This window comes from Brachyhypopomus gauderio, chromosome 4 (assembly GCF_052324685.1).
Source record: "Brachyhypopomus gauderio isolate BG-103 chromosome 4, BGAUD_0.2, whole genome shotgun sequence".
NCBI classification, from domain to species: Eukaryota; Metazoa; Chordata; class Actinopteri; order Gymnotiformes; family Hypopomidae; genus Brachyhypopomus; species Brachyhypopomus gauderio.
This window is the reverse complement of record NC_135214.1, coordinates 24,071,177-24,096,087: the sequence shown is the minus strand read 5'-3', so window position 1 is coordinate 24,096,087 and position 24,911 is coordinate 24,071,177. Positions and strand designations below refer to the sequence as shown.

General features: G+C 43.0%; 1 protein-coding gene across 1 annotated transcript; it reads right to left on the bottom strand.

The window, feature by feature from the left end:
- Positions 1-24,911, bottom strand: LOC143512634 (rhamnose-binding lectin-like). The gene is made up of 15 exons (XM_077003203.1): positions 24,829-24,911; positions 24,458-24,493; positions 19,964-20,008; positions 19,519-19,654; positions 18,013-18,122; positions 16,165-16,209; positions 15,739-15,874; positions 11,136-11,245; positions 7,654-7,698; positions 7,230-7,365; positions 6,457-6,566; positions 3,209-3,253; positions 2,772-2,907; positions 1,987-2,096; positions 1-302 (listed from the first exon to the last, which is right to left on the bottom strand). Coding segments are annotated over exons 1-15 (1,233 nt in total). The 5' UTR covers positions 24,860-24,911; the 3' UTR covers positions 1-300.

The following is a 24,911-nucleotide window of genomic DNA, read 5'->3' as shown; positions in this document are numbered from 1 at the left end:
CCCCCCAAAAAAAAAACAAAGAAAAAACTTGCTCTTGGTAAATTATCCTAGCAAATAAGTTTTAAAGATGGTTCTAGTCATGTAGTGCCAGGTGGACTTCTAATATATTCATTAGCACTTGGTCACATGTAGGTATAATACAGCCCTGAAGTCTAAAAGTACAATCAATGGATTGATTTCATTTAGTGTGCATCATGCCTCTGTAGGATAGGATAATGCAGAGTTACATATTTTAACTTGATCTGGATCTTTTGCAGATAAAAGAGGACACCAAGGAAGAAGATGGAATTCATTGGGTTATTCTGTAAGAAAATGAAGAGAAGTCAATAGCAATAAAGAGTAAGACTATATTAAGTTCTTAAACAATATCCTTGCTGCACTAACATAGTGCCTAACATATCATTAATACTGTTTAAATTACCACATGTAGTGTGAGTCTAAGTAAGCATAAACACTATAGGAATAAACTATGAAGGAAGACTTATGTAAATGTAAATGTAAAAGTAAAATGTAAATGTAAATGTGCCATATTTTGTCAATTGTGATTTTTTACACCGCAATCGAAATTTGTCCTCCGCTTTTAAAATCTAAAGGTGCTATTCATCATTATTATTATTATTATTGCAACAAATTATACTGTATAATAAAGAGAGAGAAAAGATGTTAAGGGCTGGTAATAGTTGCATATAATTACGAGCATAAACAGCTGTACGTAATGGCATAAAATAGCAGCTCTATAAATAGGCAGAAAAGAGTGAAGCACTGTCTGTCATAATGGCGTTTTTGGCATTACTTGAAGACCTAGCCAACCGACAAATACGGCGACAACGTGTTTTCAGAGATCAAGAAGATTTTTTTGCGAATGATGATGACTGGTTAATGAACGGATTTATGTTTCCAAGAGCCACTCTCATGGAACTGTGTGCTGAGTTGGGGACAGATTTACAGAGACCCACGTTACGGAACCGGGCTGTACATGTCCACTTACAGGTGCTAACAACCCTTGGATTCCTGGCGACAAGTAGTTTTCAGAGAGAATTAGCGGACAGGTCAGGAATCTCTCAACCATCTTTAAGCTCCATAATGCCAGCTGTATTAGTTGGCATAATCAGATTGACAAGTCGGTACATCAGATTTCCTTACACTGCAAATGAACAGGCTCAAATCAAAGCGCAATTTGCAGCAGTGGCCGGTTTCCCCAATGTAATCGGAGCAATTGACTGCCCTCATGTTGCTATAAGTACAGGTTATTTGTGATGCGACCATGGTTTTAACCAATGTGGTTGCTCGATAGCCTGGAACAACACGTCCTTCCTTGCCTCTACCTCCGAAACAAGGGCCTCTACTTCACATTCACAGAAATTCCGCTTCTTTGGCTTGCGTTCTTCCATTATCACACTCAGAATGAATGGGGAATCCCACATTTAAATATTCATTGTGTGATTTGCATGAACCTTTTATGGGTAAATGTGGGCGGTGCGGAGGCGGAACGCGAGGCTGGGTCACCTGCGCACACTTACAAGCAGGTTGTGATTTATAAAGAGGAAACAGCGTTCAAGTGTGCATACGCACGCTTTTTTAAATCTGAATTTTTTTGGGCGTACGCCATTTCCTGGTTTTTGTGCGTGCGCACACTTTCACTCCAGAAGCTACGCAGAGTTTTATAAATGAGGCCCCTGATCACTAAGTATTTAAATATTCAAAAAAATTTTTTGAATAATTATTTATTATTCCTTTCCCCTCTAGACAGGGCCTGATCGTTGTCATATTCTCCCATGTGCATATGAAACTGCAAAGCACTTCTGCAAGGTATGGGTAGCTTTGCATTTTCATGATATATCAGATTTCAGTCTGGCTAATCAGAGAGGCATTTAACTGCAAATTGTAAATGCATGTGGTTTAAATTTTAGTGTAAATGAGATCACAGTGCTGATAGGTTGAGAACAACGAATTGTATGAATGGGTGATGACAACAGAGAAACTCACATTGAATCATACAGAAATACTTAATGCTCAGGTACTTGTAGGTCCCGAAACAGGGGTCTGAGAAGACAGAGTTTGTGGCAGGTACCACACAGGTACTCTTGCCTCCACACCTGTAGAAGGAGAAAAGTGTGTAAATATAATGAGAAAAACCTGAATGAGGATCTGCATGTTGGATGATTGATATTCTCCTTGATCTTTGTTCTTCTGTCAGGTTTATTTGTGAGGATAACGAGTGAAGGCGAGATGACGGGACGAGAGCAGGTTTATGGTGGACGTTAATTAGGCTCAATACGGTTATCACACTTAAACAACGTAACGGAATGTGACTCATAACAACATGTGACAGAGACACTAGACAAGACGCACAGTAACAAGAACATAAACAAGACACAAGTGCAACAATTCACATTACGGGACAAGGAACAGGTGTTTGGAATGGTGATGACATACAAAAACACACATCACATAAACACAGGCGCATGTGGACAATGACGAACATAAACACAAACACAGACATGTCTGAGGGAGAAGTCAGGGGTTAGAGTTAGGGTTAAAGTGACAGGACTGCACTGATCATTGATTAATAACTGGACTAAAATGTTTAGAAATGTGTGCCACTTTTATGCAGATTTTCTATGAAATAAGATCTGTATTTTCCAGAATTTGTAGACTGTTTTGACATTCTAGTGTATGACTTCATTGGCCCTTTATACTTCATTGGCCCTTAATAAATTAATATAAAATTAGTATAACCATTGTTTTGACATTTGACTAACTGTACTCACCTCTTTGTAACTTCAGACAATGTCTTGGTTCCATAACAGTTGGTTTTAGTGGTTTGGCCTTTGGGTCGTCCAGCAGAACAGGTGGTGGGATCAGTTCGGCCATAGTTAGCACTGAGAATATTTAAAACTCCCACTCCTACAATTGACAGAGTTTAGCATAACAAAACAGGTTACTATGTCTACAAACCAACTATCAAAGATCAAGACTACATTGAAAGAATCCTGGATATGTTTGGAAACTATCATCACTCAAGTTTCTTAAAGAGGTAATAATAATAATAATAATATTAAATAATAATTATATGAAAATAACATTTTAACACAAAGTGATCTACAGAAAGTTGAATGCATAGAAGAATAATAAAGCTATGATCTCAAGAATATATCTGTCAAAAATTATTTAAGAATACAACATGTTAAAAGGAAGCTGTACAAACCACACGTCAGCACGGCATTCTGACCCTCACAGGTCACACTGGTGTCTGCAGGACACAGAAATCACAGCTGAATTTTGAACGAAATTTATTGATAAATTGGCTCCTGTTCTTTTGGAGGTTTTTGAGGAGTATTTAGCTTCAGGTACTTTGCCACACACAATGTCTCAAGCTGCTAATTCACTTCTTCTTTAAAAGGACAGGGACCCTGATTGGTGTGCATCATATAGACCTCTCTTTCTCTCTCTTGAACGTCGATGTAAAGATTTTGGCGTTGAGACTGGAGACTGTTCTGCCTCGGGTTGTCTCACTTGATCAAAATGGTTTTATTAGGAGGCGTCAGCTTTTTTCCAATGTTCGAATGCTGTTGAATGCTATATTTATGGATCATTCTAGTACTTTTCCTGAATTTGTTATTTCTGGATGCAGAAAAAGCGTTCGACAGAGTCAAACGGAATTTTTCATTTTTAGTGCTGCATAAATTTAGATTCAGACATAATTTTATATCATGGATTAGACTTTTATACACTGCTCCCCAAGCTAGTGTGCATACAAATGCTGTACGTTCGTTGTACTTTTCGTTGATGCGTGGGACAAGGCAGGGCTGCCCTGTCACCATTATTGTTTGCTTTGGCTATCGAGCCCTTATCTATTGCTCTAAAATCCCTTCCACTTTTCCAGTGTATTGTACGCGCTGGTGTTGAGCTGAAGCTTTCTTTGTATGCCGATGACCTGCTGTTGTACGTCTCTAACCTGGCCTCTTCTCTCCCACCTATTCTATCTTTACTAAACACATTTGGCTTAATTTCAGGATATAAGGTAAGTTTGCAGACAAGTGAGAGTTATCCAGTCAATGCATTGTCTCTGGCATTTAACCACTCCACTATACCATTTAAATTGGCCCCAACTGGCGTTAAATATTTGGGTATATATGTCTCCAGAGGTGGAGATCCCTTCCCTTGCCCTTGTTAGGCAGAATAAACACTATGAAGATGAATGTATTGCCTAGATTTCTTTTGTTTATTTCAGTCTATTCCCCTATACTTATCTAAAAGGTTTTTTAAAGATTTAGATCAGCTTATTATCTATTTTATTTGGAATGGGAAGCCTCCAAGACTTTTGTTTTAAATTAGTTTTGCAAAGATTCAGATCTGATGGGGGCCTTTCCCTCCCTAATTACTCATTCTATTATTGGTCAGCACATGTTCACAAAGTACTTAATTGGATTAATTCTTCGGAGTTATTGTAGTGTAGACTGGAGACTCAAACTTGTGTCTCGTCTTCTCCACTTGCTCTACTCCAGGGCTATTCAACTGGCGGCCTGCGGGCCAGAACTGGCCCTTTAATTAATTTGTACCGGCCCGCGGCCCATCTCCCCATAAATAATAATAAATATTTGATAAACCGCCGTAAAAATAAATAACATTTTATTTGCAACATTTTACGACACTGTGTGGCGCTTTACGGCGCGTCGTGTCTCTGCAGCATGTTTCTCTGTCACGAGTGTTACGTTCACCACCCCCCCCCCCCCCATCAACAAATTACATTCGCCACTCCCCCCCCCCCTGTGTCAACAAATTACGTTAAATTTTACATCCACTATGACAGTATTGCTATAGGTCTGAAAATTGTCTGGCACACAAGTCAGAGCTCTCTGCCAAATCTGGCCCGCAGAAAAATATAGTAGAATAGCCCTGCTCTACTCACTTCTCCCTTACCACTTAAGAATAAAAGTATTTCTAAAAAACCCTGTGGTAATCTCCACTCTTCGTATCTGGTGTCAGTTTAGATGCCACTTTAAATTCTTAACACCCTCCTTCTTCTTCTTCTTCTTCTTCTTCTTCTTCTTCTTCTTCTTCTTCTTTCGGCAATTCCCATTTAGGGGTCGCCACAGTGGATCAAACTCCTCCATCTGGCCCTGTCCTGAGTGTCCTCCTCTGACACACCAGCCACTCTCATATCCTCTACTACATTAAATAATCATTTATTTCCTCCATCTCTTGCTGACACTGCCTTTCTTACTTGGCACAAGAGGGGTATAACATCTCATCTTTCTGTGACCTATTTAGAGGCGGGACCTTTTGCACCTTTGCCCAACTGGCCTCTGAGCTCAACTTGCCCTCTTTGCATCTGTTTAGATATTTTCAGATCAGAATGCTTTGTCTCTCTTCCCTAGCTCCCCTATAAGGCAGCCTGGGGATGATTTATTGTCTCTAGGCCCTTCCAAGAAGTCACTTATATCTGTGATGTATTTGCATCTCCTAAATTTAGATGCATCCGGCATCTGTAAAATTAAATGTGCTTGGGAGGAGGAGTTGGGCATCTCTCTCTTGGATCAATGGTGGGTTAGTGCAATTAAGGTGGTGCAGTCTTGGTCACCCTGTGCAAGGCTCCAATTTATTTAATTTAAGGTGTTGCATAGAATGTACCTTTCTAAATCTCAACTATCCAAATCCCAGCTCAATCAATGATCAGTGCATTAGGTGTTTAAGTTCTCCTTGCAATTTGAGCGACATGTTTTTCTATGGCACAGGTTTTAACTTTTACCTCCTTACTGGCAAGAAGCCGCATTCTTTTTTTATGGAAATCATCAATGCCTCCTTCTTTTGCTCTGCGGCTTCAGGATGTGATGCAGTTTCTCAAAGTTGAGAAAATGTCATGCACATTGAAAGGCAATACTGCCTCATTCAACACTAAGTGGAACTCTTTTCTTTCTTATGTTGATTCGCTTTTAACATTGCCGGCAACTGAAGTTATTTATTTATCTATATATTTATTTACTTTTTTGGCTTTTTTGTGATTTAATTCACTATGTCATTCAGCTTTGCTCCATTGTGGGTTTGTATGGTTTAAGGTGGTTGAAAGAAATGGGATGGAAAAGGGGAATTTAGGCAATACAGTAGTTCATGGACACTGGCTGTCTTCACCTCTCCTGTTCACTAAGTCACTAAGAATTTAAATATACACAAAATTATTTGAGTTATTCCTTTCCCCTCTAGACAGGGCCTGATCGTTGTCATATTCTCCCATGTGCATATGAAACTGCAATGCACTTCTGCAAGTTATGGATAGCTTTGCATTTCCATGATATATGCCAATCAGATTTCCGTCTGGCTAATCAGAGAGGCATTTAACTGCAAATTGTAAATGCATGTGGTTTAACATTTAGTGTGAATGAGATCTAAGTCACGGTGCTGATAAGTTGAGAACAGTGAATTGTATGAATGGGTGATGACAACAGAGAAACTCACGTTGAATCATACAGAAATACTTAATGTTCAGGTACTTGTAGGTGCCGAAACAGGGGTCAGAGAAGACAGAGTTTGTGACAGGTACCACACAGCTGCTCTTGCCTCCACACCTGTAGAAGGAGAAAAGTGTGTAAATATAATGAGAAAAACCTGAATGAGGATCTGCATGTTGGATGGTTGATATTCTCCTTGATCTTTGTTCTTCTGTCAGGTGTATTTGTGAGGATAACGAGTGAAGGTGGGATGACGGGACAAGAGCAGGTTTATGGTGGACGTTAATTAGGCACAATACGGTTATCACACTTAAACAACGTAACGGAATGTGACTCATAACAAGAAGTGACAGAGACACTAGACAAGACGCACAGTAACAAGAACATAAACAAGACACAAGTGTAACAATTCACATTACGGGACAAGGAACAGGTGTTCGGAATGATGATGATGATAAACAAACACACACATCACATAAACACAAGCGAACGTGGACAAAGATGAATATAAACACAGACACATCTGAGGGAGAAGTCAGGGGTTAAGGTTAGGGTTACCGTGACAGGACCACACTGATAATCATTGATTAAAAACTGGACTAAAATGTTTAGAAATATGTGCCACTTTTATGCAGATTTTCTATGAAATAAGATCTATATTTTCCAGAATATTTTCCAGACTGTTTTGACATACTAGTGTATGACTATTTTTCACTTTGGGCCATTATAAATTAATATAAAATTAGCATAAACATTTGACATTTGACTAATTGTACTCACCTCTTTGTAACTTCAGACAATGTCTTGGTTCCATAACAGTTGGTTTTAGTGGTCTGGTTGCTGGGTCGTCCAGCAGAACAGGTGGTGGGATCAGTTCGGCCATAGTTAGCGTTGAAGATATTTAAAACACCCGTTCCTACAATTGAAGGAGTTAAGCATAACAAAACAGGTTACTATGTCTACAAACCAACTAGCAAAGATCAAGACTACATTGAAAGAATCCTGTGTATGTTTGGAAACTATCATCACTCAAATTTCCTAAAGAGGAAATAATAATAATATGAAAATAACATTGTAACATAGAGTGATCTACAGGAGGTTGAATGCATAGAGGAATAATAAAGCTTATTACATTCTATGATCTCAAGAATATATCTGTCAAAAAATTATTTAAGAATACATGGTAAAAGGAAACTGTACAAACCACACGTCAGCACGGCATTATTACCCTCACAGGTCACACTGGTGTCTGCAGGGCACAGAAATCACAGCAGAAGTCAGCACAGCAGAAGACGAAACACACCAAAAGTACCAGGGGCAAAAAACACACCTGAATTTAAACCTGAACCTGAATTTCCCTCAAAACCTGAATTTTAACTTGAATTTTTGGATCCCTGACTATATATCACAGGCTTTATATTTTAAGAAATAATGATTTCAGGTTCAGGTTCTGGTGACAATGAAAAAGCTCCATAGATATTTGACAGATGGTTAGATTAACTGGATGATCCAGATTGAGAGTCGTCAGCCACACAGATGACCAAAACCAGAGAGGAGGCAACCAGAACCCAAGGGGCAGGTGAAGGGGTCAACAATGATGAGTCCAAGAGCTACAGAGCCAAATATCAGTCCAACAAAACAGACAAGCCAGATAACACAGCTCTGAATGAACCAACAAGAACTAGGTGGCAAAATGGATTGATAACCACAGAAACAAACAGGAATAATGCTCAGTATGTGTCACAAATGGAGTGGATCCTTCTGTCAGTCCTGTCCATGTATTTTATTGTTCCTCACCTTGTCTTGTCTGTCCCTCCTCCCTTGTTTTCCTCTCAGGTGTTTCTGGTTTATGTCTTAATTTGTTTGCTACTTAAACTCCCTGTGTTTCAGGCCCTGGTTGTAAGTCAATTCTGTTAGACCCCCTGTGTTAGACCCCCTGGTTGATTGTAATACTGCCCTGTAAGTGTTCCTGTGATTCTATGCCTGTTTTCTGTCCCTTCTTCCTAGTCCTTGTCTTTTGCTATCTGAGTTGTCCTGTCTGGTTGTTGGTTTTTTGTTTGTTATAGTTTTGTTTGTTATGGGGAATTAGTCATGCCCCATCATTCACATACCATACGTGTAGGTACGGCTTGGCTTCAGGAGGTTGCTGGAGTTGCCCATGCCAGCACCCTAGCTAATAAACCCTGCTCTCCTCAGCATTGTGTCCTTCTCTTAGCTCCAGAACGTTACAGTATGCATGTAGTGCTCATGGCAGTACATCACCAAGGAGGAGTCGGAACAAACAGAATTAAATAGAGGAGATGAGGGACAGTCAATAATCAAGCCAGAATGATTTAATACTTTAGATTTCTCTTTCTTCTTTCTTACGTTTACTACGTAATACCATATGTATTGTTTTGATGTCTATATATCACATATGACATGTTGTAAAAAGTGATATATGAATAATTGACTTGACTACATATGACAACACATATAGCTCAAGTACAGTGCGCATACATAATGCGGTAAAAATTTGCATGTATTGGTTTAAACAATCAGGTATTGGTAATCCACTTCAGCAGGTTTTCTGAGATGCATTTTAGGCAGATGTTATACAGTAGTTCATGAACACTGGCTGTCTTCGCCTCACCTGTTAAATTTAAGAATTTAAATATACACAAAAATTATTCTCCTATGTGCATATAAAACAGCAAAGCACTTCTTCAAGGTATGGGAGGCTTTGCATTTGCATGATATATGCCAATCAGATTTCAGTCTGGCTAATCAGAGAGGCATTTAACAGCAAATTGTAAATGCATGTAGTTTAATAACTGCCCCTCCAGGAGCAGTGGAGACCCAGGGCCGCACTTCCCAGTAACCCCCGCATGTCTGCCCCAGTGGCTGTGAGAGGGAGACCCCAGACAGCAACCCACCCCCCCCCCTCCCAACCACGGAGCGGCAGGCCAAGGGGAACCAGAGGAAACAGAGCCGGCCCCCAGGACACCACCAGCAGTGTTGTGTGCAGGTGTTGCTGTATATAATTGTAGGGTAGTGTGAGATACTATGGTGTAGTGTTGTCAAAAAAATCGATATATTGATATGTATCGATACTGAACATTCTGAAACGGTACAATACTCGTTTCCCTTAAGTATCGATTCTTTTTACATAAAATGCGCTTTCGTTTGACCCACCCAAGCTGCCGTAATGCACAGGACAGTATGTAATGCTAATATGGCAGCTAAAGCAAACGCAGTGCTGTTGGATTCGAAGCAGATACAGATGGAAAACCGAAGGACATGAACAAGCCCGTTTGCAAGCGGTGCTTTTGGAACATTTCAACGAAGGGCGCTAAAGCCTGGTTGAGTGACCATAGCGCTCGACCTCCGCGAGCGGTGGAGGCTTTATACTTTCCGCTTTGCAGTGTTGTCCGAAACTATATGTGGTAGTATAAAAGAACTTTGTTGTGAAACGAAGTAGTTACAATTTCAAGCATTTAAAGTAGCCTATTCAAACCTGAAACACAAAGCAACATTAAAATTCATCATAAATGTTCATTAAAAGGCTTAGAATTTGCTTCAGATGCCGTTTACTGATTGTGATTCCCCGCTGTGCATGGGAAGCTACAATGTCCTCATGACGCATAAGCAAATAAGACCTAATAAACGTATCTCTGTTCATTGTGGCATAAATCTAAACAATCAAAGTATATACAGTTTCAGGGAACTGTTACTGCCTCTCTCCTTGTATCTGCAATGTATGCGCTTAGGCCAGTAGGGTTTGCAAATGAATGAATGAAAACGTGCGCACGATTAAAACAAAACGTGCGCACAAATTAATAAATCGTGAGCACGAATTACAGAAAACGTGCGCTCGAATGGTAAAACGTTCCCTCGTTTAATTTTTATTTTTTACCCATGTCCCCTCCCGGGCTCCGTACTATTGTAAGGTAGGTCTGAGAGTTTAATTTTTCTACAGAATGCTTGTTCTAGGTCCAACCATGGACTGTCTAGTAAGTCAGATTTGATCCATTTTGAAATGTACTGTAATCTATTGGCTAAGAAATAATAATAAAAATGTGGTAGTTCTAAATCACCATTGAGTTTTTGCTTTTGTAAAGTTTTCAGACTTATTCTTGGTGGCTTCTTTTTTCATAGAAATCTTGAGATGTTTGGAGCTAAGGACTTAAAAAATCAAGCAACACATGGTTTATTTGGGATTAGTGAGAATAAATAGTTGATTTTTGTTAAAACCATAACTTTAATGGTAGTGACTCTCCCCATGAGTGATATAGGTAAAGCGTTCCAACGTGTGAGATCATATATTGTTTTTAATAGAGGGATATGATTTAACTGTACTAAGTCTAAAAGTCTAGAAGATACATGTATGCCTAAATATCTAATATTACCTGATTGTAGTGGAGTGGTGGTCGTGTTCTGGAAACTACAATTTATAGGCAAAACTGTTGATTTACCCCAGTTGATGGAATATTCTGATGTAGCAGAGAAGCTGTCTATTAGTTTAATTGTATGTGGAAGAGAAGCTTGTGAGTTCTCCAGGAAAAGTAATACATAATCTGCATAAAGACTTATCTTATGGTTTGTAATTTCTGTGTTAATGCAGTTTAAAATTTAGTGTACATGAGATGTAATTTACATACAGAACACTGAACTATATGAATGGGTGATGACAACAGTAAAACTCACATTGGACTATGCAAGAATACTTAATGCTCAGGTACTTGTAGGTCCCGAAACAGGGGTCTGAGAAGACAGAGTTTGTGACAGGTACCACACAGCTGCTCTTGCCTCCACACCTGTAGAAGGAGAAAAGTGTGTAAATATAATGAGAAAAACCTGAATGTGGATCTGCATGTTGGATGGTTGATATTCTCCTTGATCTTTGTTCTTCTCTCAGGTGTATTTGTGAGGATAGTGAATGAAGGCAGGATGGCGAGATGACGGGAAGAGAGCAGGTTTATGGTGGACGTTAATTAGGCACAATACGGTTATCACACTTAAACAACGTAACGGCACGTGACTCATAACAAGAACTGACAGAGACACTAGACAAGATGCACAGTAACAAGAACATAAACAAGACACAAGTGCAACAATTCACATTACGGGACAAGGAACAGGTGTTCAGAATGATGATGACAAACAAAAACACACATCACAAACACAGGCGCATGTGGACAAAGACAAACATAAACACAAACACATCTGAGGGAGAAGTCAGGGGTTACGGTTCGGGTTACCGTGACAGGACTGCACTGATAATCATTGATTAGAAAATGGACTAAAATGTTTAGAAATGTGTGCCACTTTTACGTGAAATAAGATCAGAATTTTCCAGAATTTGGAGACTGTATTGACATTCTAGTGTATGACTTTTTTTTACTTCATTGGCCCTTTATAAATTAATATAAAATTAGTTAAAAAAAATTAATGCAAAAAGCTGTGCAAGAACCAACAAGGCCTGAAAATTAATGCGACCAGAATGAAATGCTTGGAGCATGAGAAGGAGGTACAACGCACAGCTTATGTACCTGGTGAGACGCAGGAGGTGCCCGGACAGGAGGCAACCCACAGAGCCAAGACCCTCCAAGTACCTGTGACCCCTAAACCAAGCAAAGTAATTCCACAGCAGCGGATTAAGTGGCCCCCGGCCAGCAAGAGGAGCAAGTGGCTGCAATTTGAGGAGGAGGTATTCAACATTCTCCAGGCCATAGCTAAAGGAGATGTAGACAACTGACTGACAATGATGACCACCATCATCTTTAGCTATGCTTCAGAGAGATTTGGGCAGGGAGACAAAAGGAAACCTAACCCTTACACAATGAACCGTCAGGCCAATAGGATACACCATCTACGGCAGGAGCTTCCCAGCCTCAAGAGGCAGCGCAAGGTTGCTACGGATGAGGAAAAGCAACCATTAGCAAAACTGAGAAACATTCTACGCAAGAAGTTAATGACTCTTCGCAGAGCAGAGTGGCACCGGAGACGGGGAAAAGAGCGGGCCAGGAAGCGAGTAGCGTTCATCGCCAATCCCTTTGGCTTTACAAAACAACTGCTGGGGGATAAGCGCAGTGGCCAGCTGGAGTGCTCACTAGAGCAAGTAAACCGATTCCTCCAAGACACCGTGATTGACCCTCTGCGAGATCTCGAAATGGAGCTCAACAAAGCTCTTATTAGCCCAGGCCCCCCAACAATAGAGTTCAATCTGAAGGAGCCAAGCATGAAAGAGGTTGAGGAGGTTGTCAGGGCAGCCCACTCGGCTTCTGCACCAGGGCAAAGTGGAATTCCTTATCTCATCTACAAGCACTGCCCAGGGCTTCTTCGGCACCTGTGGAGGGTTCTGAAGGTGATTTGGAGAAGAGGGACAGTGGCCGACCAGTGGAGGTGTGCTGAGGGAGTTTGGATCCCGAAAGAGGAGAACTCAAGAGCTATCAGTCAGTTTTGCTCCATCTCACTACTGAATGTAGAAGGAAAGGTTTTCTTTAGCATTGTCTCATGAAGACTGACTGGGTTTCTCCTCAAGAACAGCTACATTGATCCATCAGTACAGAAGGGAGGAATCCTTGGTGCACCCGGCTGCCTGGAACACATAGGAGTTGTCACGCAACTGATCAGAGAGGCTCATGAGAACAGAGGCGACCTAGCTGTTTTGTGGCTGGACCTGACCAACACCTATGGGTCCATACCACATAAGCTGGTTGAACTTGCTCTTCACATTCACCATGTTCCCAGTAAAATCAAGGACCTCATTATGGACTATGACAATGACTTCAGGGTCTCATCTGGGTCTGGAACGTCGGACTGGCATCGCATAGGGAAAGGGATAATTACAGGCTGCACTATCTCTCTAGCCATGAACATGATGGTCAAGTCAGCCGAGGGGGAGTGCAGAGGGCCGCTGTCTAAAGCTAGAGATATACTTGCTGTTAACTACGCGTTCGCGTATGCATCATGGCTGCTTCGCGTATCCTGCGTCGGTTTGGTGCGTAGGTCTTGCACGTCCTCCAAAAGTTAACGCGACGCGTACGCGAGGTGCAATACACACAAAACTGCTAGGGGCAGTGTAGCCGCTAACCAGCATCAAAATGGACACAACGATATCCAACGACACAAACTCGCCATTCTCACAACGTCTTTGATTTAACGGCCTTACATACCACCTACGAAGGGATCGCTGTCGTCGTTTTTCTGCCGTGACCGTAAAATTACCCAAAGGCTAATCTCCTCGAGTGTTGCCATGTTTGCATCGGTAAAATACCGAAGCCCTTTCTACGTTCTGCCCTCTAGTGGAAGCCTCCAGTTTCACGCATTGCACAAAGGCTAGTATGTTCACAGTAACATTCACAACGCAGCCGGTTGTCTACGCGAACGCATGGACAAACAGCAAGTATGTTTCTAGCTTAAGTCAGGTGTGCGACAACCCTCTATCAGAGCCTATATGGATGACCTTACTGTAACTACAACGTCGGTCCCAAGGAGCAGGTGGATCCTGCAAGGCCTGGAGAAACTCATCATCTGGGCAAGGATGAGTTTCAAGCCCGCCAAATCGAGGTTGATGGTGCTGAAGAAGGGTAAGGTGATCGACAAGTACCGGTTCTCCATTTCAGGAACTGTCATCCCAACCATCACAGAACAACCTGTCAAGAGTTTGGGGAAGCTCTTCGACTTCAGCCTGAAGGACTCAGCAGTAACTGTAACTACAGTAAAATCAAGGACCTCATTATGGACTATGACAATGACTTCAGGGTCTCATCTGGGTCTGGAACGTCGGACTGGCATCGCATAGGGAAAGGGATAATTACAGGCTGCACTATCTCTCTAGCCATGAACATGATGGTCAAGTCAGCCGAGGGGGAGTGCAGAGGGCCGCTGTAACTACAACTACAACTGTAACTACAACGTCGGTCCCAAGGAGCAGGTGGATCCTGCAAGGCCTGGAGAAACTCATCATCTGGGCAAGGATGAGTTTCAAGCCCGCCAAATCGAGGTTGATGGTGCTGAAGAAGGGTAAGGTGATCGACAAGTACCGGTTTTCCATTTCAGGAACTGTCATCCCAACCATCACAGAACAACCTGTCAAGAGTTTGGGGAAGCTCTTCGACTTCAGCCTGAAGGACTCAGCAGCCATTCAGAAGGCAAGCTTAGAACTTGGCACCTGGCTCACCAAGGTAGACAAATCTGGTCTGACTGGTAGGTTTAAAGCCTGGATCTTCCAGCATTCCATCCTGCCTCGCATCCTGTGGCCCTTGCTGATTTATGCAGTCCCAATGACAGCAGTTGAGTCCCTAGAGAGGAGGATTAGTGGTTTTCTTCATAGATGGCTGGGCCTCCCTCGCAGCCTTACCAGTGCTGCCCTCTACGGAACAAGTAACATTCTGCAGCTCCCTCTTAGTGGACTCAAAGAGGAGTTCATTGTGGCACGCACCAGGGAAGCCCTATAGCACAGGGATTCGAAAGATCCAGCAGCTGGCATTGAGGTGAGGACAGGAAGTAAGTGGAGGGCCAAAGAAGCAGTGGAGCTGGCAGAGTCACGCCTTAGACAGAAGGAATTGGTGGGCACTGTGGCAACAGGTAGAGCAGGCATGGGTTACTATCCAAAGCCCATCATCAGCCAGACCCATGGAAAGGAAAGACACCATCTGATCCAGGAGGAAGTTAGAGCGGGTGTGGAAGAGGAGCGAGTGAGCAGGACAATGGGTTTAAGACAACAAGGAGCGTGGACGAGGTGGGAGAGTGCACTACAGCACAGGATCACATGGACCAACATCTTGCAACCAGATTTCCAGCGGATTCACTTCCTGGTACAAGCCATCTACGATGCCCTACCAAGCCCAGCAAATCTCCATGTGTGGGGAAAAAGCGAGACACCCTCCTGCCCTCTGTGCTCAGGTAGAGGCTCTTTGGAACATCTCCTCAGCAGCTGCCCAAAGGCTCTGGCAGATGGTCGCTACCGCTGGCACCATGACCAGGTCCTCAAGGCAGTCGCTGAGAGCGTAGCCTCAGCTATTAGCTCCAGGAAAAAACAACATGATCCTAAGACGGCAATCTCCTTTGTCAAAGCTGGAGAACAACCCAAAACACAACAACAGAAGACAACTGGCCTACTCCACACAGCTACAGGTCGACCTGGAGAAGCAGCTGAAGTTCCCTCAGCACGTCGCAACAACAACCCTCTGCCCAGATATGATCATGGATCTGATCTCAGGATACATCACTGAGCATGCGTCCCAGGGCATCTATGAGGTGTTTCTTATAAACATTTTTTTGACGTTTGAATAATTGTACTCACCTCTTTGTAACTTCAGACAATGTCTTGGTTCCATAACAGTTGGTTTTAGTGGTTTGGCCTTTCGGTCGTCCAGCAGAACAGGTGGTGGAATCAGTTCGGCCATAGTTAGCGCTGAGTATATTTAAAACACCCGCTCCTACAATTGAAGGAGTTTAGCATAACAAAAACAAAAAAGATCAAGACTACATTGAAAGAATCCTGGGTTTGTTTGGAAACTATCATCAATCAAGTTTCTTAAAGAGGTAATAATATTAGTAATAATAATAATAATAATAATAATATGAAAATAACATTTTAACACAAAGTGATCTACAGAAAGTTCAATGCATAGAGGAATAATAAAGCTTATCACATTCTATGATCTCAATAATAGATCTGTCAAAAATGATTTAAGAATACAACATGTTAAAAGGAAGCTGTACAAACCACATGTCAGCACGGCATTATTACCCTCACAGGTCACACTGGTGTCTGCAGGACACAGAAATCACAGCAGAAGTCAGCACAGCAGAAATGGAAACACAGCAATAGTACCAGAGGCAAAACAACACACCTCAATTTAAACCTGAACCTGAATTTTGACCTGAACCTGAATTTCGACCCAAACCAAATTTTTTACATGAACCTGAATTTCAACCAGAACCTGAATTTTAACTTGAATTTTTAGATACCTGACTGAATTTCACAGGCTTTATATTTTAAGAAATCATAGTTTCAGGCACAGGTTCTGGTGACAATGAAAAAGCTCCATAGATATTTGACAGATGGTCAGATTAACTGGATGATTCAGATTGAGAGTCGTCAGCCACACAGATGACCAAAACCAGAGAGGAGTCAACCAGAACCCAAGGGGCAGGTGAAGCGGTCAACAAAATTGAGTTCAAGAGCTATAGAGTTGAATATCCGTCCAACAAAACAGACAAGCCAGATGTCTCAGCTCTGAATGAACCAACAAGAATCAGGCAGCAAACTGGGTCCATAACCTCAGAGACAAACAGAAATAATGCTCAGTATGCATGTAGTGCTTATGGCAGTACATCACAAAGCAGGAGTGGAAATGAACAAAACTAAATAGAGGAGTAAGGGACAGGTGAATTGAGTCAACAATCAAGCCAGAATTGTTTAATAATTTAGATTTCTCTTTATTCAAAGTAGTCACATTTTGCTTTGATGACATCTTTGCACACTCTTGGCCTAGAGATGCCGAGAACTTGTTGTTTGTTTTACCTTCACTCTGTGGTCCAACTCATCCCAAAATGTCTCAATTGGGTTTAGGTCAGATGATTGTAGATGCTAAATCATCCAATACAGCACTCCATCACTCTCATTTAACACTGTATTGTTTACTACGTAACACCATATGTATTACTTCATTGTTTTGATGTCTATATATCACATATGACAACAGGTTGTAAAAAGTGATATATGAATAATTGACTTGACTATATATGACAACATATATAGCTCAAGTACAGTGCGCATACACAATGCGTTTCAAATTTGCATGGATTGGTTTAAACCAGGTATCACCAAATGGCGGACCGCGGTCCGGATTCGGACCCGAACGCCGTCCTGTCCAGACCCAATCACATTCCTGATTAACTGGATACGGACCCAAATGCCAAAAAAAATTTAACGGGAGACTATATTTTAAACCAGAGAATTTATTTTCAGACGAGCGTTGCGTTCACCACCCATTTAAGTGTTACGCCCCCCCCCCCCCCGCTCAACAACTTTCATTCGCCACCCCCAAACCCCCCCCCCCTGCTCAACAACTTTCGTTCGCCACCGCGGACCCGGACCTAAGATCTGAGCTATCTGCCAAAAATGGACCGCGGAAAGATTTAATTGATTACCCCTGGTTTAAACAATCAGGTATTGGTAATCCACTTTAGCAGGTTGTCTGAGATGCATTTTAGGCAAATGTTATATAGTAGTTCATGGACACTGGCTGTCTTTGCCTCACCTGATCAATAAGTCACTAAGAATTTAAAAATAAACAAAAATTATTGAGTTATTCCTTTCCCCTCTATACAGGACCTGATCGTTGTCATATTCTCCCATGTGCATATGAAACTGCAAAGCACCTCTGCAAGGTATGGATATATTTGTATTTTCATGATATATGCCAATCACATTTCAGTCTGGCTAATCAGAGAGGCGTTAACTGCAAATTGCAAATGCATGTGGTTTAAAATTTAGTGTAAATGAGATCTAAGTCACGGTGCTGAACAGTGAATTGTATGGATGGGTGATGACAACAGAGAAACTCACGTTGAACCACGCAGGAATACCTAATGCTCAGGTACTTGTAGGTCCCGAAACAGGGGTCTGAGAAGACAGAGTTTGTGACAGGTACCACACAGCTGCTCTTGCCTTCACACCTGTAGAAGGAGAAAAGTGTGTAAATATAATGAGAAAAACCTGAATGAGGATCTGCATGTTGGATGGTTGATATTCTCCTTGATCTTTGTTCTTCTGTCAGGTGTATTTGTGAGGATAGTGAATGAAGGCGGGATGGCGGGATGACGGGATGAGAGCAGGTTTATGGCGGATGTTAGTTAGGCACAATACGGTTATCACACTTAAACAACGTAACGGAATGTGACTCATAACAACAGCTGACAGAGACAGTAGACAAGTCGCACAGTAATGTCACGTAAGTCTACGTCTCCCTCTTCTAGCTGTCACTCTGGTCCCCTGTTCCTCGTGTCTGTTTCTCCTTGCCTGTTTATCCCACCTTGCCATTTGTCATCATGGTTTCCCTCCGTCTGCCACACCCGATTCGTCCATGTTTCCACCTGTGTCTTGTTAGCATTGTACATTTATAGTCCCTGTGTTTCCCTTGTCGGTGGTCGGTTGTTTTGCGATCTCTGTTGTTTTGTGGTCTCTGGTATTTCGTGAGTCTGCTTGGTTTCGTTCTCTTGTTCTTTCTGGCGTTTGTTCTTGTCTGTTCTGTTACCCTGCCTTGTTTTGTTCTCCCCTAGTATCGTCATGCCTATTTACCTCTCTTATTCAGATTGCCCTCCCGTTATGACCCGTGCCTGTTTAAACAACTGCGACTATGGAATTCCCCTTTAAAAATCTCGCTCTCCTCAGCATTTGTGACCGTCTCCTCGCTCCGCAGTGTATTTTACGTTACATAACAACCGATCACCGACAAGGGAAACACAGGGACTATAAATGTACAATGCTAACAAGACACAAGTGGAAACACTGACAACACAGGCGTGTCAGACACAGGGAAACCATGATGACAAATGACAAGGCAGGATAAACAGGGAAGGAGAAACAGACACTAGGAATAGGGGACCAGAGTGACAGCTAGAAGAGGGGTGCGTAGCCCTACGTGACAAGTAACAAGAACATAAACAAGACACAAGTGCAACAATTCACATTACGGGATAAGGAACAGGTGTTCAGTATGATGATGACAAACAAACACACATCACAAACACAGCCACACGTGGACAAATACGAATATAAATACGAATATAAACATGAACACAGACATGTCTGAGGGAGAAGTCAGGGGTTAGGGTTAGGGTTAAAGTGACAGGACTGCACTGATAATCATCGATTAAAAACTGGACTAAAATGTTTAGAAATGTATGCCACTTTTATGCAGATTTTCTATGAAATAACATCTGTATTTTCCAGAATTTGTAGACTGTTTTAACATTCTAGTGTATGACTATTTTTTTTTACTTCATCTGCCCTTTATAAATTAATATAAAATTAGTATGAACATTGTTTGGACATTTGACTAATTGTACTCACCTCTTTGAAACTTCAGACAATGTCTTGGTTCCATAACAGTTGGTTTTAGTGGTCTGGTTGCTGGGTCGTCCAGCAGAACAGGTGTTGGAATCAGTTCGGCCATAGTTAGCGCTGAGGATATTTAAAACACCCGCTCCTACAATTGAAGGAGTTTAGCATAACAAAAACAGGTTACTATGTCTACAAACCAACTAGCAAAGATCAAGACTACATTGAAAGAATCCTGGGAATGATTGTAAACTATCATCACTCAAGTTTCTTAAAGAGGTAATAATAATAATAATAATAATAATAATAATAATATGAAAATAACATTTTAACACTAAGTGGTCTACAGAAAGGTAAATGTATAGAAGAATAATAAAGCTCATCGCATTCTATGATCTCAATAATATATCTGTCAAAAATTATTTACGAATACATGTTAAAAGGAAGCTGTACAAACCACATGTCAGCACGGCATTATTACCCTCACAGGTCACACTGGTGTCTGCAGGACACAGAAATCACAGCAGAAGTCAGCACAGCAGAAGGGAAAACACAGCAAAAGTACCAGGGGCAAAACAACACACCTGTATTTAAACCTGAACCTGAATTTTGACATGAACCTGAATTTTGACCCAAACCTGAATTTTGACATGAACCTGAATTTCGACCAGAATTGAATTTTAACTTGAATTTTTGCATATCTGACTGAATTTCATAGGCTTTATATTTTAAGAAATAATGGTTTCAGGTTCAGGTTCTGGTGACAGTAAAAAAGCTCTATAGATATTTGACAGATGGTGAGATTAACTGGATGATGCAGATTGAGAGTCGTCAGCCACACAGATGACCAAAACCAGAGAGGCAACCAGAACCCAAGTGGCAGGTGAAGGGGTCAACAATGATGAGTCCAAGAGCTATAGAGCTGAATATCAGTCCAACAAAACAGACAAGCCAGATGACTCAGCACTGAATGATCCTACAAAGAACTAGGTAGCAAAATCCATAACTGTGTCTATAAACTCAGAGATAAACAGGAATAATGCTCAGTATTCAAGTAGTGCTCAAGCAAGTAGCCTACATCACAATGCAGGAGTGGGAACGAACAAAATTAAATAGAGGTGATGAGGGACAGGTGAACTGAGTCAATAATCAAGCCAGAATGTTTGATACTTTAGATTTCTCTTTTTCCAAAGTTGTCACATTTTGCTTTGATGACATCTCTGCACACTCTTGGCCTAGAGATGCTGAGCACTTGTTGGTTGTTTTACCTTCTGTAACGTTCTGCGCGGAGCAGAACACGGAGGCGGACACAAACGCTGAGGAGAGCGAGATTTATTAAAGGAAATTCCAAAGGCAGAGTTGTAGTCACGGGCATGGGTCATAACGGGCTGGCAATCCGGACATGAAATGTACACAGGCATGAACACGGACAAAGAAAACAAGGCAGACTGACTACGGAAGGACAGGCAAAATACACGGATGATGGGTAACACAAAGCGCAAACACTGCAGTACTCACGATAAACAAGATCAGACAAAAAGCGATACAGACAAGGGCAATACAAGGACTATATACACTGAACTAAACTAGGACCAGGTGATAACAATGACGACAGGGGCGTGGCAACTAACAAGGAATTCATCAAAACCAACGAGCAGGGCGGGACAAACAGGCAGGGAACACAGACATGAGGGAACCCAGAGTGACAGCTACGAGAGGGGGCGTAGCCCTACGTGACAGAACCCCCCATCAAAGCGTGCCACTTTGGGGCACGCAAGGGCAGACAGGACTGGGACAGCGGACACAGGACAGACCGGAGGAACAGACAAGGGGAAAGCAGGGCACGGAGACTGGGGTACGGCAGGGACAGGGGAACCAGAGACGGGCCAGGAGCCGGGCCGGGGCATGGCAACACAGGCAGGGACAGGCACGGGAGCAGGACCGGGAACAGACACTGGAGTCGGGCCAGGGGAAACAGGCGGGGTCCGCTGGCGGGCAGCGGAAACAGGCGGGGTCCGCTGGCGGGCAGCGGAAACAGGCGGGGTCCGCTGGCGGGCAGCGGTAACAGGCGGGGTCCGCTGGCGGGCAGCGGAAACAGGCGGGGTCCGCTGGCGGGCAGCGGGAACAGGCGGGGTCCGCTGGCGGGCAGCGGGGACAGGCGGGGTCCGCTGGCGGGCAGCGGGGACAGGCGGGGTCCGCTGGCGGGCAGCGGGGACAGGAACCCGCGTGGACGACCCCTCCTGGGTCACAGGGACAGGAACCGGCGTGGACGACCCGTCCTGGGTCGTGGGAACAGGAACCGGCGTGGTCTGCCGAGGGGCAGCGGGGACAGGAACCGGCATGGTCTGCCGACGGGCAGCGGGGACAGGTTGCTGAGGCAAGGAGACATCCTCGGGGGGCGGAGCCGCCAAGCCGACGTCCTCGGGGGGCGGAGCCGCCAAGCCGACGTCCTCGGGGGCGGAGCCGCCAAGCCGACGTCCTCGGGGGGCGGAGACGCCATACTGACGTCATCGGGGGGCGGGACCGCCATACCGACGTGGCCAGTACTCCCCCCCAAAAAATACTTGGGGGTGTCGTGTGGAGTAGCTGGCGGGATCAGCGGCGGTAGGTCCTCTTCCTCAGGGTCCTGGGTGAGCCTGGAAGAATACACAGACACAGAAGCCCCTCGGTGGCTCCGCCTCCTTTGAGGTGTCGGGAGCTCGCAGTGGCCATCGAGAGCCAACCGAGGGTTAAACCAACGCTCGTCTGTGCACTCTGTCCGTCTGCTCGCGACTTGCACTACAGGTTTCCCCTCCCTTCAGTGATCACCAAGCCGGGCAGACACGTAGCGCTCAACAGGAGTCTCGACGCGAAAGCCAGTCGAAACCGAAAGTGACTGAGCCTTCGTTGGTGCGCGTCGAGACATCCGTGTTCCCACAGCGCCAGGGGAATTTCTGTCTCTGGTTCGTTCGCGCTGTGACATCGGAGAGTCGGACTGGACTGAACCAGCCAACATCTCTTCACAGCGTTTAAACTCACCAGAGTCTCGCTCCCTCGCTGTGTCCTTGTGAGATCGGTCTTTATGTAACGTTCTGCGCGGAGCAGAACACGGAGGCGGACACAAACGCTGAGGAGAGCGAGATTTATTAAAGGAAATTCCAAAGGCAGAGTTGTAGTCACGGGCATGGGTCATAACGGGCTGGCAATCCGGACATGAAATGTACACAGGCATGAACACGGACAAAGAAAACAACAAGGCAGACTGACTACGGAAGGACAGGCAAAATACACGGATGATGGGTAACACAAAGCGCAAACACGGCAGTACTCACGATAAACAAGATCAGACAAAAAGAGCGATACAGACAAGGGCAATACAAGGACTATATATACACTGAACTAAACTAGGACCAGGTGATAACAATGACGACAGGGGCTTGGCAACTAACAAGGAATTCATCAAAACCAACGAGCAGGGCAGGACAAACAGGCAGGGAACACAGACATGAGGGAACCCAGAGTGACAGCTACGAGAGGGGGCGTAGCCCTACGTGACACCTTCACTCTGTGGTCCAACTCATCCCTGTGACGCTGGGGTCACGGTGAAGGATGAGACACGGAATCCCTCTTGACTGACGTCACTTTTATTATATATATATACGTAGAAGCGCGTATAGCGCACAAAGAACATCCAAACATACCACGGAGACGTGTATACATTAGACAACGACGAGCACAAGACACTGCGCGAACGCACATTAAATAGACAGACCACATCAACCCCACGTGATGACGAGACGAGCCACAGGTGAGACGGATAATTGCAAGACACACCCGCACCCACGGAGATACACTGACGCAGACGAGTAGATGCAGACAACGTTAACACACGCCCCAAAGGAAGGGTTCGGGGACCGTAGCGTGACAATCCCAATCTGTCTCAATTGGGTTTGGGTCAGATGATTGTAGAACGTAACACTCATGACGGAGTGGTTTTTTCAATAGCGCTGAAATAAATGCTCCGGTTTAAAATTTATTCTCCCGTCAAAATTAAGAAATATTTTTAACAATTTATTCTGGGTCCGGATGGGATGGCATTTGGGTCCATATGCAGTTAATCGGGAATGAGATTGGGTCCGGACAGGACTGCGTTCGGGTCCGGATCCGGACCGCTGTCCGCCTGTTGGTGACCTCTGGTCTATGGCAACCCATATAGCTCAAGTACAGTGCACATACATTATGCATTTAAAATTTGTTTGGATTGGTTTAAACAATCAGGTATTGGTAATCTACTTCAGCAGGTTGTCTGAAATGCATTTAAGGCAGATGTCATACAGTAGTTCATAGACACTGGCTGTCTTCGCCTCATCTGTTCACTAAGTCACTAGGAATTTAAATATACACAAAAGTTACTCCTTTCCACTCTAGACAGGGCCTGATCGTTGACATATTCTCCCATGTGCATATGAAACTGCAAAGCACTTCTTCAAGGTATGGGTAGTTTTGCATTTTCATGATATATCCCAATCAGATTTCAGTCTGGCTAATCAGAGAGGCATTTAACCACAAATTGTAAATGCATGTCATTTAAAATTTAGTGTAAATGAGATCTCAGTGTTTGTTATTGGTGTTAGTGCTCAATGCACCATTATTCATTAAACAAAACTGCTATTAAAAATGACGTCTCGTCTGGGCATACTGCCCCCCTCTCGCCTCACAGTTACATTAATTGTTAGAACTTTTAAAATTATTTGAACTCTTCCATGTTTTGTTTTTTAATCAATTGTAATATACAATATACACATACGTGCACTCTAGTCTGATAACTATATAAAGAAATATATTGATATAAAGAATATATAGAAATTAATTTATACAAATAAAGTATAAAATGAAAGAAAAAAACAGAGATGAAAGTAATAAATAAGTGCCCTGAAAATGTTGATGGAACATTGGTGAATAATATTTTTACCTGCATAAACGAGCAAGCCAGGAGCCATCATCAGCACTAACAAAAGAGAAAGAGACATAAACAGGCAGTCCTGAAACCTCTACAAATCAGTCCTTAAACCTCTACAAATCAGTCCTGAAACCTCTGCAATAGCCTAAACTGAATGTAAATCAGTTTAGGAAAGAAATTGTCCTTTGGTAGCATTTAATGCAAGTCAGTGTTTTGCTTGGACAAATATAAATATTTCATACTTAAGGAATTCAGCGTTATTTGCTGAAAGATGATCTGCACTAAAATGTGCAAATAAATTGTCTATAGCTTGGTTCTGATTACCATTTCCCTTGTTGAGATGCAAGTTAAGCCTGAGCTTCAAAAACATAGATAGAACTTACAAGTGAGTAGAGTGACCTTCAGGACGAACATTGTTCTGGGCTGGTGGTGTCGGTGGTGTCAGAGATGCAAGTGAATCGCCAAG

Excerpts from the sequence above, each read along its gene's own strand:
- LOC143512634 (XM_077003203.1), bottom strand. The coding sequence starts at position 24,859 with ATGTTCGTCCTGAAGGTCACTCTACTCACTT. Across the intron at positions 19,655-19,963 it reads TAATGCCGTGCTGACATGTG|GAGCGGGTGTTTTAAATATC; the intron begins GTTTGTACAGCT and ends CTTCAATTGTAG. Across the intron at positions 11,246-15,738 it reads TTGTCTGAAGTTACAAAGAG|GTGTGGAGGCAAGAGCAGCT; the intron begins GTGAGTACAATT and ends CTCCTTCTACAG.